The sequence below is a fragment of the Ciconia boyciana genome, chromosome 11, assembly GCF_034638445.1.
Source record: "Ciconia boyciana chromosome 11, ASM3463844v1, whole genome shotgun sequence".
NCBI classification, from domain to species: Eukaryota; Metazoa; Chordata; class Aves; order Ciconiiformes; family Ciconiidae; genus Ciconia; species Ciconia boyciana.
The window spans coordinates 22,592,747-22,612,212 of record NC_132944.1 but is presented as its reverse complement, the minus strand read 5'-3'; the positions used below and the strand labels follow the sequence as shown (position 1 = coordinate 22,612,212).

Genomic DNA, 19,466 nt, shown 5'->3' with positions numbered 1-19,466 from the left:
GTCTCTCTGAACTGGCTTTAATGTCTGCGCCATAAGGGCCCCTGGAGATGATGGTTGATGTCTCAGAAACGTTTCAGCGAGCAGCACGTTCTCATCTTGTTTTGGTTACTTCTGCAAAGCTCTGAATGTCTTTCTGTATAGCAGCATAATACAAGCGGCTGCGGAGTCTGTACTGGGTTTCTTCAGCTGGGGAGGCTCCTTTGCAGATAATACCTCACGATTGCAATGCACTTGCAGGCCTGTGCCCTGACTGGGAGACCTGGGACCCGAAGAAGCCCGTTGACAATGCTCGGGAAGCCATGCAGCAGGCGGACGACTGGCTGGGTGTGCCGCAGGTGAGGCTGTGCAGGCTGCCTGTGCGAAGCACAGCGGTTAGCTTTGTACTTGCAGCTAGCTTGAATGTAGATTGAGGAAAGCAGGTGAAGTTGCTTGGACGCTTCCAAAAGGTATGGTTTACTCGTGCGAAACTGCCTGAGAAAGGGCAAATTGTAATGAAACGCCCTATGACATTTCAGAGCGCTGGTTGTCAGATTTTGTGTGGGTGTCCCCGCTGAAGTTGCAGCGTGTAGGGGAGGGGAAAAAGTGCATGTGTAGTGGTCCCTGCTCTGTTGGTCCGTGGAGCAAGTTTGTTTTGCTGCATTGAATTCCACAGAAGAAAAGCTCACTGGCTTAGGAAATCACCTGCAAAGATTACTTTCAACCAGAGAACAATGTATTTGCAAACCAGATTGTTTTCATGCTGATAAAGTTGGACAGAATTGCTGAAGTCTCTGAAGCTGTTGGAACAGCGTGTGTTGTGGGAGCAGGAGCAGAGACTGGTCACAAATTTGACTTCGCAAGCGCTGCGGTTCAGAGCTGTAGCACACAGGGTTATGCATTGCTAATTCTTTCAGTTTCAGTTATCCCCACGTTGTTTTTCGAGGGGAACATCGCTGCCGTTGTCTTGCCTTGCTCCTGTTTAGTTTGTCACAGTCTCCTGAGAACCCCTAATAATCAAGGCACAAAAAGCCCCCGAGCCACATTTGGACCATAACAAGCTTCTTGATTTTCTTGCCATGAGATAATAAATGCTGTTGTGTGTATCAAAGGGAAAATAAATGTAAGAAATGACATTAGCATGCGGGAGTTTTGAAGGGTAAGACTGTGTGGTAGCTCTGTTTCTGTGTTGACATGCGGTAACCAAGCACTGCCACAATATACTTAATTGCGCTGTCTTTCAGGTTATTACCCCTGAAGAAATTATCCACCCTGATGTGGATGAGCACTCTGTAATGACTTACCTGTCCCAGTTCCCCAAAGCCAAGCTGAAACCAGGAGCTCCTTTAAAACCCAAACTGAATCCAAAGAAAGCAAGGGCTTATGGCAGAGGTAAGGACTCGTTGAGCTTAAGCCGCACAGAGCGTTTAACTCTTCAGAAAGCTGGGTGGGGTTTTTTGCTTATGTTGAACTCCAGACTTACTGTAACTGACTTCAAAGTTTCACTTGTATACTCTTGGTGTGGTGCCTAGTTTCAGAAGTACGTGGATATAGTCCAAACGACACTCCTAGTTCTAACATGTAAATTCCCCACAGTCTCTGAACCTGTTCTGCAATCTGCCAGCCTTGCAGTCCACCGCTGGAAGAAGTAGCGTGATGCGGGGCTGAAACAACCTTGGTGTGAAACTTAAGCTAGCAGGGTTGCTGCTGACGGCCGTTGATCTAGCAGTGAATGCTTCTCGTGATAAAGCGCTCCTTTAAAGAGCAAAAGCTCCTTTACATCTGCGTCTCGCTGAGGAGGCTCTCTGTAGAGGCAGAGTCTCCAGTTTCCCAGGCTTGGTGGCAGATGTGTATTAGGGTAGGCTAATTTAAAATAAATTATTTGAATTGATCGGTAGGCGTGGATACTTTGTTTGCACATGCACGAAGGTGGGTTGGTAACCCTTCAAACATTAAATAGTGCCGAGCCTTTGTGGTAAATTGGAAGGACTTGTCCATAGATGCTTATGCAACTGTAGATTTACATAGGCGTTCTTATTTTTAGCTTACCTTTTAATGGATAATTTCCTGTAACTTCTGATGTGGTTCTACTCTAGATTGGAATACAATCACAACTAAACGAATAACAGATTTTTACCTTTAATATACTTGGTATGTAGCAAGACATCACTTAAGCATTACACTTTGTTCTCCATCCCATTTTCTTTTTTTGTAGATCTGGGGGTTGCTGCTGGTCCTTCAAGACTTTTAGAATTATGGGTTTCAGAATTGGGTATACAAGAGTGAAATGGAAAGAAACAAAACTTTCCTTATTTTTTTCTGTTTTTCTTGGGATTGGTTTTTTGTTTTGTTTTTGGTGTGGTTTTTTTTTTTTGAACTTGATTTTTCCATTGAAACTTAACTAGTGGAATGAATGGACATGGACACTATCTGTGCACTGAAGAGCGGTCAGTATAGTCAGAAGTGGGTTTAGCGCTTACCCTGCTTGGGGTTTATCTCCTTCATTGGTGCCTTCCACAGCAAACCACGACACACAGACACATTTGTCAGGCCCCAAACGTATAGACTACCTATACTGCGCTTACTGTGTAAATGACTGATCAGCCTGCCTCGGTCTGTCGAGTCTGGCTATAGTCATGTTCTTACTCTTTCAAAAACTGGAATTATTTTGTTGTCCACTTCCATGCATACAGTGCTCTGGAGCCTTTGTAATGGAAATTATAAAGGGTGAGCGGCTCTTCTTGAAAGATGGATGTTTTCCTGAAGTTAATTGCTGAAACAGAGTAACTAAAAAAATTGATGTTTGACTGCTAACGTGTGTCAGAACTGAAAGGTGACTCCAGCAGCAAGGGGCTCGCTGCCAGGCTGGGCAGGGTCTTCTGGACAAATGAGTAACAGGTCTTCGTGCTTCCAGAAAAAGGCGACTGTCAAGTGTGAAGAGGGTCAGTCTTAGCCTTTTTTATTATTGTTTTTCCATGCAAGTTGCTCATAACCTCCCAACGTCAGCCTTGGTTGGAGCCCACCGCCCCGGACACGGCGGTGGTTTGCTCCCAGGGCAGCTGTGCGTAGACCTGGTGTGAAATGAGCCTGCAGAGCTGCTCTGCAGAATCGTGCAGCTCATCAGTGATGCGCTACGAGTTCTCATTCAACCCGCCAAAGCAGATCTCTGATAAGAGAGTAAATCTGGAAGATGAAACGTAGGCTAAGAAAGTGCTGTGACTAATGCTGCCGTGGCCAAAGCCGTCTTCTGAGGACAAGCAATCCTTCTCGTTGTGCTTGCCAAAGGAGAGGTACTTAGCTCAAATACGATATCCTAGTGCTTGTGTGGTGGCCTGAAGATATGCAGAGAGAAGTTATAGCTGTTTAAACTAGATGATAATCTAGGGCTTAGTTTGAAAGGATGAATATGTCAATTGTTAACACCTTATCAGAATGCTCAGATTTCCTAGTAAAAACATGATCTTCCTTGCATTGCTATCAAGTTATTGTTTTCTGAAGATAAACAAGTTCAGGAATTCTGTTGTTCACAACCACTTCCTTTATAATCTATCAGACGTTGCACTTTCCACTAATTGTGCTACGGAGCAGTAGTGCCCACGGTTTTATGAATAAGCCGAGGAGTAATCCCCTTGGACGGAAGGGTATATATGTTTGGGCTAGTCTGGAACCAGCAGCTTTGGGAAGTTCTTCCACTCACTCGGGCTGACACCACCATGACAGGTGTCATGGCCTGGGGCTACCTGGAGGGAGATGACGAAACCCTGCCGGTAAATGCGTAAATGCGTGCTGTAGCAGGCCCTGTGCTGGGGAATAAAGAAACTCCGATTAAAAGTTAAGTGGAAGTGGCACTGGACTGCAGGATTTTCGTGGTTTAAAGAGGTTCCTGTGTGCCATTTGTACAGCGTTCGCTCTGGCAAAGTATTTTGAGCAGCTTTCAAAGAATAATAAATCTGAGCAGTGTCTGTACAGCTGAGTTCTGAAAACGGAGTGAAATGGGACAGTATAGGTAAGAATTGTCTTGCCTAAAGAAGTCTTTTCCCCCTCGGTGCTAGGGTAATGCCTTTACCAAAAGGCTTCCCAGAATTTCTCTCCTGCCTCCCCGGTTGCCCTTCCTGCGGTGCCGCACCATGGCAGCGTTTAGCTGCGTGAAGCAGAGCAGCTCCTAAAGAGCAACTAATGCGCGTACCCCGCTCGCTGTCAGCGCCGGCCGGGCACGCGCCAGCTGCGGGGTGACCCTCAGTCCGCTGCTCAGGCCGACGGGGTCACTTGCTCTCTCCTGAAACCAGATGCCAGCTGGGTTCCTGGCTCGGCCGGAGATCCTGAGATGAGTTGAGCACCAGCGAGTCAACCGATTTTGAAAAATGCTTGTATTGTAAGAGCAGGGGCTCTTGTGAGCATGATGCTCTGGGCAGCTGGTGAAGAGGTGCCACGCAGTGGCCTGGGGAAGCCGGTGCTGGGGGCTCGGGGAGGACGGGTTGGACAGCTTGTGGGTGGCCTCCGAACTACCTTTGGGGTTTTGTAGCAACAGCTAATGTGCCGCTCTGCGTCCGTCTCGCAGGGATTGAGCCTCACGGGAACATGGTGAAGCAGCCTGCCGTCTTCACGGTGGACACCATCAGCGCTGGGCAGGGAGAGCTGATGGTCTTCATAGAGGATCCAGAAGGAAACAGGGAGGAGGTATGTATGTTAAATATTTTGTGTGGAAAAGTAAAGCTGGTCTGAACGCTGAAGTTTTTGCAGTAACCTTCATCTTTCACAAGCGAGGTCTTAACAGATAAGTAATCTAAAAAGAAGTTGCAAAATACCATCTATCAAAAGTGCATGCCTCAAACGTTTTCTCATAATTGCCTTACTGGATGAACTTGAAAAAAAATTCCCTATCTGCAACTAAGCAACCCAACTCCAATGTCCAGTAGTTGCGGTACTTTAGCTTGACTGGCCAAGTACATTCTGACACGGTTTTAGATAACACACATCACTAAATCACTGCCTGCCCTTACTCATTCTGCAAGAATGGCTAAAGCAGCTATTTAGATGCCATGAATCATTTTGAGTGAAAATGCTGGTTTTAATGTTTATAGAAACTTCTCATCCAAGTGCTCCACTTGATCATGTTACAACATTCCAGAAAAATACAGCTGTGCGTTGGACTTAACGTCTCCTCAGTTTTGGCCTGCCTTAGAGCAATTAACAGCGAGGGAAAGGGCTGGGGTGGGGAGAAGGTAGCTTGCTTTGTCTCATGGAAAGACAAAACCAATGGGGGATTTTTCCCTATGAGAAGAGGAGGTAGTAAGGTTCCCTGCTCCCACAGCAACACGTCTCTGACATTGCTGACTTGGGAAATACTTCGCAGCATCGAGCGCTACCCAGAAAAGTCTTAGGCTGGTGCGCGTAGGCACAGCTCAACAATGGATGTGCTTTCTCTCCTAGGCAAAGATAACGCCGTCCAGTGACAAAAACAAGACCTATTCAGTTCAGTATGTGCCAAGGGTTACCGGCCCTCACAAGGTAGGTTGTGTGTCCATAACCAGCATTCTCTTGCTAAATGTGCCGCTCTGCTGGTTGTTAACGTGGGCCCCTGAGGGCTGCCTGTTAACCGACGGCGTGATAGCCACTCCGGGCATCCTGAAGAAAAGGTAACCTGATGTGGCCCTAATTCTCGGTCTGGGCTATTGGGCTGTCCCCTTCTCAAGGGGGGAGTGGGTGTGCCTTGGGAGACAGCGCGTGGGTGTTTGGGTGTCAAGTGCTACAGCTGCCTCTCCTCTCATGTGGGGCCACTTGTTGCAGCTCATGAAGCCAGTTTTGTGGGTTATCAGAGAGACGCGGAGGAAAGTACCAGGTTGTTTCTGTAAGGCGTTTCTTTGCTGATGATACTGTATGCTGTAGGGGTTTTGCAGAGGAGGTTCCTCACCCAGCTCTGTCCCCAGACGCCTGCAGAAGCAGGTTTATGATGGGGGATCCCATTGCTTGGCACGTGCCTGAGTGGCTGGTCCCACAGCCAGCCTGAAAAGATAAACGACTTCTGCTGGCACTTCATTGCTGGATGGTGATTTGCCTCTCGCTGGCCCATCCAGATTCAAGCATCCCCACTGTGTGGCTGCCCCGTGATCAGCAGCACTTTGAGGAGGTGACCAGCAGTTACACTGCATGGGCAGGATGAAGGTTGGGGGATGGATGGTCTCTCTCACCTCTGAGGCATAGACTCTGTGTGCTAGGAGCACCGGCGCTTGACCCCACGCTTGGCTACGTGGCAGCGGCGCTGAGCTCTGCCTCTGCCCGGTGGGTCGGAGCTGACGCTGTCTGTCTCTAGGTGTCGGTCCTGTTTGCCGGGCAGCACATCTCAAAGAGCCCGTTTGAAGTCAACGTTGACAAAGCCCAGGGAGATGCAAGCAAAGTAACAGCAAAGGGACCAGGACTGGAGGCAACAGGGAACATTGCCAACAAGCCTACCTACTTTGACCTCTACACAGCAGGTAAGCAGGATGAACGAGTGCCGAAATCCTGCAGCTTCCTCAGTGTCCTGGTTTCAGCTGAGATAGAGTTAATTTTCTTTATAGTGGCTGGTATGGGGCTGTGTTTTGGATTTGTGCTGAAAACGGTGTTGATAATACAGAGATGTTTTAGTTGTTGCTGCACTCGTCAAGGGCTTTTCAGCTTCCCGTGCTCTGCCGGGTGCAGAAGTTGGGAGGGGGCACAGCCAGGACAGTTGATCCAAACTGGCCAAACGGCTATTCCATGCCATATGGCGTCATGCTCCGTGTATAAAGCTGGGAAGAAGAAGGAAGGGGGGGACGTTGGGAGCGATGGCATTTGTCTTCCCAAGTCACCATTGCGTGTGATGGAGCCCTGCTGTCCTGGAGATGGCGGAGCACCTGCCTGCCCATGGGAAGGAGCGAAGGAATGCCTTGGTTTGCTGTGCGTGTGCGGCTTTTGCTTTCCCTATTAAACTGTCTTTATCTCAACCCAGGAGTTTTCTCATTTCTACCCTTCTGATTCTTTCCCCATCCCACTGTGGGGGAGTGAGCGAGCGGCTGGGGGGGGCTTCGTTGCTGGCTGGGGCTAAACCACGACACTCAGACGTGAGGAGAACCTAAGCTTTGGAGGAATAAACAAACTGAAAAGTGGATGAGGATTTGCAGCCCCGTCACGTCCAGAGGTGAACTAATAGCCAGGCTGCTTTGGAGGCTTCAGCCGTGCATGAAACGTTTGAAGTACGGAGCTGAGCTGGGGCAGGAAGGTGCTAAGCATTACCCAGAGATTTGCCATGAACTTGCTGAATGGCAGCAGGCAAGTTCCTGGATGGTTTCTTCACCCAACTCATTCATACAGGAACACAAAGTGCCCACCTCTGAAGGATGAACAGCGAGTAAACTGTAAACGCTTCACGTGTTCTGTACTTAGCTTTACAGAAAGAATCTGCTGCAGTGCTACTTCGAGTTCATACTTCAATGACGAACTGGTTTCAACCACTATTGTAATTATTAGAGGGCTACTATCTTCATTAGGGCGTCTCCATCACGTGCCTTGTTGCCTGCTATTAGGGCAATGCTGTAGCCTAGAGGAATGAGTCAATAAGATGCTACAAATGCTAATTCATTTAGAACAATGCAAAACTACTTAGGGCAGCTACTTCAAGTATTTAAACACTGAAATATGCTGAGTAGCATATTTTAAATTGCCTTCTGCCTGAGGGTGCTTAGAAATAAAATTAAATGTGGTTATAGTGAGGGGAAGTGTTATGTTCCAGCCTCTAATTGGGAGAGGGAGTGGTCTGAATCACGTAAAGACATGTCTGGCCTCTGAAAGTGTCTGGAAAACTGTTTTGTTGCATGATGAGTTGAATAAAATGGGAGGGGAGCAGGTGTCTGCACAAAAGTGAATTCGTGTAGTCAGGCAGAGAAGGATCCTTGTCCAGACCAGCACGCACTTTGTCCGAGCTCTTAATCTAAACCGCTTCAGAGCTTGAGAGGTTGAACTGACTGGGAAAGTTGTGGGCCAGTCTGCGACAGAGGTGCCGCAGGGTGGTAGCAATAGGGTAACCAGGCTGTACGTGTGTTCAGCGCTATACTGCTGGTGTGCAGCCCCGTGGATGGAGCAGCGGAGCCCTGTCCGTTTGATGGCTTCGTGGAGATGCCACCGTCCTGTCTTGCCCCCTTCCCGCTTGAATGTCTGGTTGCTGTCAGCGGAAGCTGAACGTTCAGGCTGTGCCTAGAAAGGGTAGCAGAGGACGGCCGGCTGAGCCCAGGCAGCCGGCTGTGAGCCTAAACGTGGCGCGTGTTGCTGTGGGGAAGCCGAGGCTCAGCTGGGCTTGTTTCCTTTGCAGGTGCTGGTGTGGGCGATGTGACCGTGGAAGTGGAGGATCCTCAGGGGAGAAGCCTTGCTGAAGTTCTAGTAGAAGACAAAGGCAACCAAGTCTACCGTTGCACCTACAAACCTGTTCAAGCTGGTCCTCACATTGTCAAAGTGACTTTTGCTGGAGAGGCAATTCCCAAAACTCCTTGCACTGTTCTCGTCGGAGAGGGTATGCTTTTTAAAAATGCACCTAAATGTAGATGGCCGCTTTCCTCCTTGGATGTGATAGCAGAATATGCTTGAATCTTGCCTTGGACATTCTCTGTACCTTTCAACGTCTTGGGCCTGATTCAGTGGGTCACCTGGGTACAACAGTGCTCTCTAACAGTAATATGGCTTTTGTTGCTAGTTTCCTTTCTGCCTAGACCTCCAAACATTAAGCTGCCCTTTGTATTTTTTTGAAGTGTTTTATGCAGCTATGCAGAGTCTTGCTGTTTTCCACCTTTGTTCCTCAAATGACTATATTTACTGTTTTCCTCCTTAACTGACACCTAACTGGCTTTCTGTTCCATCCTTACGTGCTCCTACGCTTTTAGATCTCTGCTCATCTCTCCTGAGCTACCCTCCATTTGTGGAATTTTGGACTTCACTGCTAATGGCTTCATAGTTGGTAAGAGGTGTGCAGGATGCTCCGTCACGTTTGCTTTTCGTAAGCTTCTAGCCTGCAGCTTGTCCCGGCCAAAAGGGTTTTTGGTTTTGTAGGGGTTGGGGAAGAAAGTCGCAAGTGAACTGAAGTGGTGCGTGAGCCAGTGAGTGAAACTGGCTTAGCCACGGGCTGCCTGTCTCAGTCGTGTAAGGGCTCCGCGAGCCGTTCCCGCTCCTGTATGCTCCCACCGAGTTTTCAGAGCTAGCAGATGGCATGCGATCTTCGCTTACACCGTCCGGTGTAGGGCGCGGAGCGATGTTGGCTGCTGCAGGGGTGAGGGTAAAACTTGTAAGCTATTGAAACGAGTAAAAACCTAACGAGCTGCTTGGCAGACTTGTGCTCCTGCTGTAAGCACGGCGTATTTTGGGGAAATGCATGTTGGGTTTACACCGCTGGGAAGCTGTGATTATTTGTAAGTCTCTTCAAACCCTTCAGGTCTCTGGAGTTGAAGACCGCGTGGTAGCTGGGATTGTGTAACGAAAACTGTTCATAAGTGCGCGTTATTTATGTAGCCACTCTGCAGGCCTGGAGAAGCACTTGGAGTAAAGGGGTCAGGCGTAAGCTTAAGCTCAGCCATACGTAACCTACTGCCCCTGCCCGCGGCTGCTTCGGTCTGCAGAGGGCTCGATGGCTTTACTTCTGAAAGCGTGAACTGCGACAAGCAGGGGGTTTTGGCGTGACATCTCTTAAGGAAGCACGTGCAGAACTTGGCTTTGCGATAGCAGTTATTCCAGTCATGTGCTTCTGAACAGCACAATAGTGCTGTTCACTGGGGCTTATCTGCAAAGGGAGACTTCGCCCCATGCTGCAGCGTGCCTCTCAACACAAAAGGCATCAAGAAGGTTGTGCCTGGTGCGGTGAATATCTGTACGTGACAGCCGTGTAAAAGCTTTGTATTGATAACTGGCATCAAATTGGAAAGCAACAGGGCTTCAGCGTTTGCTTTTAATTCTAAAAAATGGCCCTTGTAGGGGGTCAGCGTTGCCTGGCTGCACCGAACGCTGCTGCCCAAAAGCCGTGGGACGTAGACAACGGCTGGGCGGACTCCTGTCTGCCTGCCTTAATGCTATAACGGTAAAACTTGTGCTGAAAGCTAAGCTGTGGTTGCCCTGAGTCAACATTAAACTAAAGGTTGTTCCAGGCTGGCTAGGCTACGGGTATGTTGAGAATCAAAGACGGTATTGAAATCTGAAATTCCCTTGCAGCCTGCAATCCGAACGCGTGTCGTGCCACTGGTAGAGGTCTGCAGCCCAAGGGTGTCCGCATGAGGGAAACGGCTGACTTCAAGGTTGACACGAGAGCAGCGGGGAGCGGAGATCTCGGAGTGACTATAAAGGGACCGAGTAAGTGTTCGGGTGAATCTGTGCTGTGGATGTGTTTTGGAGAATGGGGGGAAGCGGGGACTGCGAAAAGGAAGAGCAGTAAGGAGATGGTGGCCTGATGGAACTGATGGGATTTGTATCACCATAAAAAGCCAAATTTCAGAAGGGTTTTCTGGTACTTTGTGTCTGGTGTGAAGGTTTCGATCTGCAGGGCTGGGTAAGATTACACCTGGTTTTCGGTGTCTCCATTTTAACGCATATCGGTTAGCAAAACTGAGAAAATCCACACGTCTGCCTGCCGTGGCCTCTGTGCTTAATGGGTTCGTGTTGCATCTTCATCTGATCTGTGGGAACAAGTCGCGCTCCAGGGGCTCTGGCAGGGTGGAAATCCTGCTCTCGTAAAGCTAGGAACGGCTCAGAGCAGCACTGATGCTCGGGCCCACGAGCAGGGGAGGAGAGGGTCGAGGGAACCTGCAGGCTGACATGGAGACCGTCTGCCAGGATCCGTCCCCGGGTCCTTTGCTGCAGCCCTCCGCCTGGAGCGCGCCAGGCTGGGGCAATGGGAGCGCCGCTGGCTCGTGCCGCGGGCTCCTGAGGCTGCCGGCAGCGGTGGCTGCGCTGCCGCTGCCCGGGAGCTGCTGCGCTTGTGTTGTCCTTGTGAGCCGGTCACCTCCCCCCGGCTGGGACGGTATTAAAAGGTGCATTGTATTGCCTTCACCTCCTCCACACGCACAGGGCTCTGACTGTGTGGCTTAATGCGGTTGAGGCGGGGGGGAAAGCAACAGACGTATTGATGTAAATTTTAGTGTATTAAGCTTTTCTCCCTAAATTCTTCATCTTGAAGAAAATGAAAAGTAGGCATTCCCTGCATACTTGTGGTTGCAAAGTCTGACAAATGTTAAGCTTTTTTGTTTTAACATATGACATGCATCATACTGCAGACTAAGAAAATAAAACACAAGGGAACCTATTAAGTCTGGTAACTTAAAATACTTTCTGCTGTATTTCTTCTGGAAGTGTTTGCTGTCTTTGTCCTAGAGGGCAACTAGAACTAACTTCCCTTATAACCTGACCTTTTTTTTTTCTGGCAGAAGAAATTTATTCTTGCAAGCTAAATAAATACTAGAAAACATGAACTTGTCTGAGTAATTGAAGGCAGGATGGAAGCTGTTAAGTTTAATGCTGAACTGATCTTTCAACAGAGGGCCTGGAGGAGCTGGTGAAACAAAAAGGCTTTATGGACGGTGTATATGCATTTGAATATTATCCAGCTACCCCAGGGAAGTACGTTGTCACGATTACATGGGGTGGGCACAACATCCCAAAAAGGTGAGTTAGAAGTAGCTTTTTTGGAGTTTTTGTGCCCTTCGATGGGTTGCGTAGCTGGTGGGCTTTTAAAGCAACGCTGACCTCTGAAGAAGCTCTGAGGGGACAGAGTTAGGGGCAAGCTGTTGCTGTCACAGTTTATCTACAGCCTGGTTTAGGGCTGCAGTGGCTTATGTTGGGAGAGCTTTGGAGGGTGATTCGCATCAGTCTTGCTAAACCCAAAACGATGAATACAAAAATCCAGTAAAACTTGGTGGATCATGCAGCTTGGACTTCGCTGCGAGTTTTTGAAGGGATCTGTTATTTTAGCGTCCAGGGCTACAGCAAGCAGCGCAAGCCGAGTATTTGGCACTCAGGATTTGTGATGCAAGATGTAAGCACGTGATGGGTTCGATGACCTCTCTGCGAGAAAGAGTCTGCTGGGCACTGTGCCACCATGTGATACCATCTGTTAATTTGGGAAATCCAATGTAAAGCCTCATTAAAATGCCTGGGGAAAAACATGGATGCTGTATTTGTCCTCACTTCTAATCCCATGCTTTGTTTTTCTCTTGTAGCCCCTTTGAAGTTCAAGTGGGTCACGAAGCGGGTCCTCAGAAAGTGCGAGCCTGGGGGCCAGGGCTGCACGAGGGGGTTGTGGGCAAATCGGCTGACTTCGTGGTAGAGTCCATTGGCACAGAAGTTGGCTCTCTTGGTATGTTACTTTAGTTAGTTTGCCTGAAATACTTATACATTGCAATGCTAGCAACGAACTCGTGAGAAACAATAGCTTTCCCAGCAGTAAAAGAACATGTCTGTGAGACGTTTTGGTGTAAACACAAACTTATATCAGAGTATCAAGCGCAAGTCCTAGACGCAGGAGCGTGTGTGATGGCAGCGTTGATCTGTGGTTTCGTGGGATGGGATCCAGAAGGGATTGATGGATTATCTCCTATATTGCTGAAGAAGGGTGGTAGAAAGCATAAAGCATGGTTATGGTTAATAAAAAGCAGTTTGGGGAACTGGTGTTAAATTAGCAGCCACCACAAACCTAACACGAGGAACCTACTTGTTCCTTTTTCAGGCTTTGCAATAGAAGGCCCTTCTCAGGCTAAAATTGAGTGTGATGACAAGAATGATGGCTCATGTGATGTGAAGTATTGGCCCAAAGAGCCTGGTGAATATGCTGTGCACATCATGTGCGACGACGAGGACATAAAAGACAGCCCTTACATGGCCTTCATCCGACCGGCTTCAGGAGACTTCAACCCGGATAAGGTGCTGTATAGGAGTTCACCCATGGCATAACTACAGTAGAGATGTTTCTGAAGGCTTCTGGTAACAGAGACTTGACTCTTAAGCTGCCTCGACTTAAAGCTCTGAATTTGCCATGCTCCAGCCGGATATTACGCGTCTTTTTCTAACAACAGTGTTGTGGTTTTGATTTAATGTAATGAAAACTTGCTGAATTAGTCCAAATTCTCAACTTTTATGCTACCCTCTACTTGTATCCCATGCTTCATGGGTTTTGTGGGAAGAGGAAAGTCTTTAGAAATAAATCACTTGGTTTTACTTCTCTTTCTGAACTGCAAGCTAAGACTCTTGGGTTTTTTTTTTTTTTAGGTGAAGGCTTATGGCCCGGGCTTGGAGAGGACTGGCTGTATAGTGAACAATCCTGCTGAGTTCACAGTTGAAACCAAGGACGCTGGGAAAGCACCTCTGAAGATGTATGCACAGGTAAAAAGCCAAAGACAGCTATGTGAAACTTCAGCAAAAGGGCTTTAATACTGTTGAGAAAAATGCCTTAAGTATTTCTACTCGCTTACACACCACTTAATTCTGGGCATGTGTAATTCTCTCAAAGCTCTGTGCTTTGATCTGTGTAATGTAGTCAGGCAACAAACCGAACTCGGGAGAAGGTGACTTCTCCCTGGCGTATGAAATACATGGAATACATGGCTCTGCTTCCTAGCTTGGAGTCTCCTCAGCCAAGCAAGCTGTAATTTCCTGGAGCTGTCATTTGGAAGCACCCAAAGTGTCTCTCAGCCTGTGAATTTCAGGCGAGCTTGTTAAAATATGTGTTGTAGGATGGTGTTAGGAATGAGCAAGTGTTAGATGAGGAAGGCTTGCAGGAGTGTAATTTGCATGTTTCTTCAGTATTTCTGAGCTGCAGTTCTGGAAAAAAAAAAACACAACAAACCCACATTTTGGAACAGTCTTGGGCTGTTCAAACGATACAAAGATTTTTAAAGTACCTGAACCTTCTGCTTGTATTACTGCTTTTTAGGATGGAGAAGGAAACCCTATCAATATCCAGATGAAGGGCAAGCCTGATGGTGTGTTTGCCTGTTCCTATGTGCCGGTTAAACCCATCAAACATACAATTTCTGTTGTCTGGGGAGGAGCCAACGTGCCCAATAGCCCATTTAGGGTAAGTACAGAGATGGATATTACAAATTCTAGCCAAGTAGGACGTTCGTGCTCACAACTACTTGTCATTACAACTAGGATGATAAAACCCTTCTGTGAACTTCAAGGAGGCATGCCTTTCTGCTCCCTTTTTTTAGGAATCTATCCACTTGAAAAAAGCTTTCTGTTTTTACAAGCTCACACGTCAGAGGTCTCCTGTCAGTCCAGCTGCAGCCTGGGGGAGTCAGGGCAATTCACTCTTACCTTGGTACTGTTTTCCTGTAGCCTCTGTCCGAGCAATGCTCCAACTTGACCGTGACCTCGAGCGTGACACGTGTGTGATTCTGACCCTTGTGAATCCGTGTGTAGGTCCTTATAGGTCAAGGGAGTCATCCTCAGAAAGTGAAAGTGTTTGGACCTGGCGTGGAGAGAACTGGCCTGAAAGCGAACGAGCCAACCCACTTCACTGTTGACTGCACGGATGCAGGAGAAGGTAAAGGCAGGCTGGGCTCTTGCTGCGGTGTCAGAACCACAGGTCATGCAAGGGGGGGATTATGTACTGTTTCGTGCTGGTTTTCCTTGTTTCGTGGAAAAACCTTGGGAAGCAGAACGTTGCAGTGCGTTATGATGTGATCCGTTACATCGGTTAACGTGGTGACTTGACCAGCGCTGGAAATGGGAACGTGCTGGCTGTTTGGCTAGCAATGCCTGTACCGTCCAGTAGCAAAACTTCCCTTTGCTTTTCCTAGGTGATGTCAGTGTTGGAATTAAGTGTGATGCTCGTGTGGTCAGTGATGAGGAAGAAGACATAGATTTCGACATCATCCACAATGCTAATGATACGTTCACAGTGAAATACGCACCACCTGCCGCCGGGCGCTACACTATTAAAGTGCTTTTCGCAGGAGAGGTCTGTAATCCTCGTTTTTCAGCCTGATGTTTCTGGAGTCTGTTTATCTGCTCTTTGATCACCGAGCACATCCCAGTTTACAGCCGGCTCCTTCCATTTCAGCTCACATGCACTTTGTCTGGTCCCTGTTTCTAAAAACGCTTTTGTAGTACTTGAAGGTACACAAATGAGAGGGGTTGGCTGGAGACGCCGAAGTTCAAGCATGTGATGTGTTGGGCTGGCGTAAAGAGCGTGGTCTCAGGGATGGGGCAAAGCTGCTTTCTAAAGGATAGAAAACCTAAGTGACTCTCCAAGGAACATGGGAATAAAAATAAGTTTACCTTAAAAAAAGAAAAAAAAGGGAGAGGCCCCTGCAAACTGTCCACCTATTAACTTTGCCCTAGACTGTGCATGATACTACTCATAAGGCAGCGCAGAGTGTTTAAGTGAGGCAGAATTTTACTCCGGATGGTGCTGGAGTTAAAGCAGAAGTATCTTACAATGAGTATCTGTCTCGCTTTGGCTAGTGAAGAGTGACCCGGTTTAGAGCTGTGTTTCTGTTGCAGGAAATCCCTGCCAGCCCGTTCAGAGTTAAAGTGGACCCCTCACACGATGCCAGCAAAGTGAAAGCTGAAGGACCTGGGCTGAACAAAACTGGTGAGAGCTGGGCTGGGGTGGCGTGGCCAGTGCTGGACCACGAGGGGCTGTTGCGGGGTAGCCGCTGCCTGGCTGAGCATTGCCGGGATGCAGTGGCGCAGTCCTGGGTACAGCGGGGCGGGGTGCCAGGCCATCGAGAACGACTGCGTTCCCGTGGCATTTTGCTTGACTGGGCTTTATAGGGACCGAATGCTCTTGGGAAGAGTTTCTGTATGCGAGCTCTGCATAAATTAGAATTAACATTTTTCTTCAGGCGTGGAAAATGGCAAGCCAACGCACTTCACTGTGTTCACCAAGGGAGCTGGAAAAGCGCTGGTGGATGTGCAGTTCAGCAGCCCAGCGCCGGGAGAGGTGGTGGCAGATTTGGATATCATTGACAACTACGACTATTCCCACACTGTTAGGTACACTCCAATACAGCAGGTAGGTCTGACTCCTGAGCAATACAAGAGCGAACGGCTCATGTTGCCGTGGTGCCGTGACCTCCCTCCCCGGTACCCGTGCACAGAGGAACGAGCAGATAAAACTTGCCAGGGTGTCCTGTTCGCCGGGATCCCTAAAGCCTGCAGGATAATTGGGATTGGAAAGCAGTAACGCAGTTTTCTAGGGTAGTTATTGATAGCTTGTCACTGTCTTCTTTTCTGGGAACAAGTGAGATACTGAAGCAGTAGCGCACGGCTCACGTTGCCGTTCCACACCTTACCAGTCAAAGAGGAAAGGCGGGGAACCTTCCTGGGGTCTGAAACGGAGCCGGCTGCTGCACCAGCCGCTCCGGGCTGCCGCGGTCCTGCAAAGTCGGGGCTGCGGCGTGCCGCCCCTCAGCAAGCTGCTGTCGTCAAAGGAGCTGTAGCGCAAACCGGAGCAGGGACAAAAAGCACAGCGTTTGGGCGATGGTGCAGCAGCTCCCCAGTAGGAAAGCGAAGGAGTCGGTGCTGAGGAGGGGAGCTGGGCTGCAGATTAAATGTGTCAAAGCGTTTGTCTGTATTTGAGGTTTGCCCTTGGGTTGGAAAAAAATTCAGTCTAACTCGTTTTGGTTCACAGACACATGCTTCCTAGCAACACCATTAAAGAGCTGAAAGTGGAAGCTAATAACTAGAAGTATTTTTCCTTATGCTGTGCTTGTGTGTTTGTAAAGGGCCATTAAAGGCCAGAATGCATGCATCTCATGTATTTCTGAAGACGTAGGTGCTGTAGCGCTGAGATGAAAGTGTTTTGCTGCTCTTGTTCTGCTGAACAAACACACGAGCTACTCGGTCACCTGCACCAGCTTTCTTGAACAGAGCTGTACAAAAGTGGACTGATACGGAGGACTGTCGCCTTATTTATCTGATAATGCTGGAGTAACGTTCTTGGAAGCACCATAGAGCTAGCATTTGTTTTTGGATAAAGCAGTTGCATGATCTCAGGATGTGGCCGGCATGCCTGTTTGGAGAAGCTTTTGCTTGTTCGGTCAGGGTTGATATGCGGAAGGGAGCAAAGCCGACTGAACTCCGCACGTGTGTGTGTGAGCAGTACCAGATTGCGATGTTTCACGTGAAAAGCAGTGGTGAAACAAGCCAGGATGCCCAAACCAGGTTTCCCACTTGGGTCTCCCATCTGGAGGAGTACCTTGGGTCACGGAGGAGCTGTGGACTTACAGGAGATGCTCGCAGACAGCAGTGGCAGGAAAGCAATGGTTAAAAAGAGAAGATGAAAATGGAGTGCACAGTAATTAGAGTAGCCTTGTTGTCCCTCCAGGCTGCGAGCACGTAGGTCATTCCTGGACCCTGTCTTTCTCGGGTTCGTAAGCAGTAGCGTACGAATGGGACTCTGGGCTCTGAAGAGTGGGGGAAGGAAGGACTGGGTGGTTAAATTCCTGAGGGGTCGCGTCAGCAGCAGAGGAGCCTTGGTTTAATGCTGTTTACTCAGCCTTATCGATCTCGCGGTGTTGCTACAGCTACCCGTGTGTGTGTTTTCTAAAAACAACCAAGAATAATCATGGAAGCTATTCACTAGCTTGCGTGAAACATCCATGATTATTTCACTTGGGAGCTGAACCGGCCAAGAAAGAAAAGTAAGCAAACAGTGAATATAGCTAAAATATGGACTGCGGTAGGAGAGAAATAAAAGGAGCACACATTGTGGGCTGGAGCTTGCCATGGCTGTGCGGTATTCCAGCCAAAATACACAAGAGCATTAATCTTTCTGACTTGTAGAGCTTAAAACCCTGGTATTTCAGATGCTGTAATAATACGGCCTCTTTGCAGGCTTGGCTTTGGCCTGGCCTCTCCGTGTGGTGGAAGGGGATACCTGGTCTGGAGCGCTGGGACATTCATTCAGCTGTCGGGTCTGAGCGCCGGGAGGGTGGGAGCCAGCCTGAGCCGGAGGCTTTGCCAGGCAGCTTGAATGTAGTCTAATGAAATGTTGGAAAGAACTGTCTTCTTCTCTCTTCCTGCATTAAATAAAAACCATTTAATACTTTGAAGGGCTGCAGTGGGATGAGAGCTTGAGAGTCCGTAAAGCAGTAAGTTTGGCTGTGGTCAGCTAAAATGGATTAGGTGAAGTGCTTGCGTCCCGCTCGGATGTTAGCGCGTCTGTGTGAAGTGAGGAACTGAGCTAACTTGTAAATTCTCCAACCAGGGTCCAATGAAGGTTTTGGTAACTTACGGTGGTGATCCTATCCCTAAAAGCCCTTTCACTGTGGGCGTTGCTGCTCCGCTAGACCTAAGCAAAGTTAAAGTCAATGGACTCGAAAACAGTAAGTACCTCTGGGCTGGGAGCCCCATAGCCTGCCTCTGAAGTGTCTCCTGAGCCTGGGCAATAGCCAACATGTCCTGCTGGAACAGAAGTGGGCAAAACAATCTTCTTTTTAGCTTGCTACAGTTGGGAATCAACCAGCTCCAACTTTATAGCTTGACCACTCTGACTTAGCTGGTCCTCTTGAGGACTGCATTTCCATTCAGATGATTTTTTTTTTTTTGGCAAAGATTACGTAGCAATGTGGACAAAGCATGTGTTGGGGTTTAGTCCCCTGTGGTGAACAGAGCTGGGCTCTTCACCAGGCTGGGCACCTGCTGATGAAGTCTGGTTTCCTTGGAGCTAGATGGCTGTTTGTTCAAATATATGTAACCGCTACAGTGCAGAATGTCATTTAGGCAGTCTCTTTGTTTTCTAAAAGCAAAAGAACTTAGGGCTGTGAAATATTGTTGTGTTCCTGAAATGATCCTCTGATCCTGTCAGGCCACGTCTTACAGGCTTGTTGAGCACTGTAGCTTTGCAGCTCCAATTAACCAAAGCACTTGTTTATGCCTTTGTTTGGCTTGGCAGGTTTTCTTGCGTGCGGAGGGATGCAGGCTGAGCAGGGCTCTGCCGGTGCTTGCTCCCTCGGCGGTGTGTGCACAAGAGGTTTCTTGGAGCACTGTCTGATGTTGAGTACTTAACGTAGTAATATGGGTGTTTTCTTTTTTCAGGAGTGGAAGTAGGGAAGGATCAGGAATTTGTCATTGACACCAAAGGAGCTGGTGGGCAAGGTAAACTGGATGTTAATATTTCCAGTCCTATGAGGAAAGCTGTGCCATGCCTGGTGGAACCGGTTCTGGGTAAGGAGTGCAGCACTGCGAAATACGTCCCAAGGGAAGAAGGACTGTACGTGGTGGATGTGAGTTACGACGGCAACCCGATCCCAGGGAGCCCCTATACTGTGGAGGCCACGCTGCCTCCCGACCCCTCCAAGGTGAGTGAACGGTTTAGGGCTGTAACAGCAGCTGATGCCTGAAAACTGAGTTGTGGGCTATTGCATGAGACTTGGCTTGGCTTTGGCCAAACCAGACCTGGAAACATCCTTACTCAGAGCGCCGAGTCGTTCCTTTTGCAGGCTCCGTGACTCGTGGAAGTCATTCCTATAACGCTGTGTTTGAAAAAACGTTGAACT

General features: G+C 48.5%; 1 protein-coding gene across 5 annotated transcripts in view; it reads left to right on the top strand.

The window, feature by feature from the left end:
- FLNB (filamin B) overlaps positions 1–19,466 on the top strand; it is a 74,579-nt gene that overhangs the window by 25,602 nt on the left and 29,511 nt on the right. For all 5 annotated transcript variants that reach the window (XM_072876240.1, XM_072876244.1, XM_072876242.1 and 2 more), the window contains exons 3-20: positions 238–335; positions 1,221–1,368; positions 4,535–4,653; positions 5,407–5,484; positions 6,287–6,449; positions 8,300–8,497; positions 10,180–10,317; positions 11,499–11,625; positions 12,180–12,316; positions 12,686–12,879; positions 13,225–13,338; positions 13,889–14,032; positions 14,380–14,503; positions 14,760–14,920; positions 15,466–15,556; positions 15,810–15,979; positions 18,176–18,293; positions 19,006–19,268. In XM_072876240.1, the coding sequence (XP_072732341.1) occupies positions 238–335; positions 1,221–1,368; positions 4,535–4,653; positions 5,407–5,484; positions 6,287–6,449; positions 8,300–8,497; positions 10,180–10,317; positions 11,499–11,625; positions 12,180–12,316; positions 12,686–12,879; positions 13,225–13,338; positions 13,889–14,032; positions 14,380–14,503; positions 14,760–14,920; positions 15,466–15,556; positions 15,810–15,979; positions 18,176–18,293; positions 19,006–19,268 (2,585 nt within the window). The remainder of the gene's footprint in view (positions 1–237; positions 336–1,220; positions 1,369–4,534; positions 4,654–5,406; positions 5,485–6,286; positions 6,450–8,299; positions 8,498–10,179; positions 10,318–11,498; positions 11,626–12,179; positions 12,317–12,685; positions 12,880–13,224; positions 13,339–13,888; positions 14,033–14,379; positions 14,504–14,759; positions 14,921–15,465; positions 15,557–15,809; positions 15,980–18,175; positions 18,294–19,005; positions 19,269–19,466) is intronic.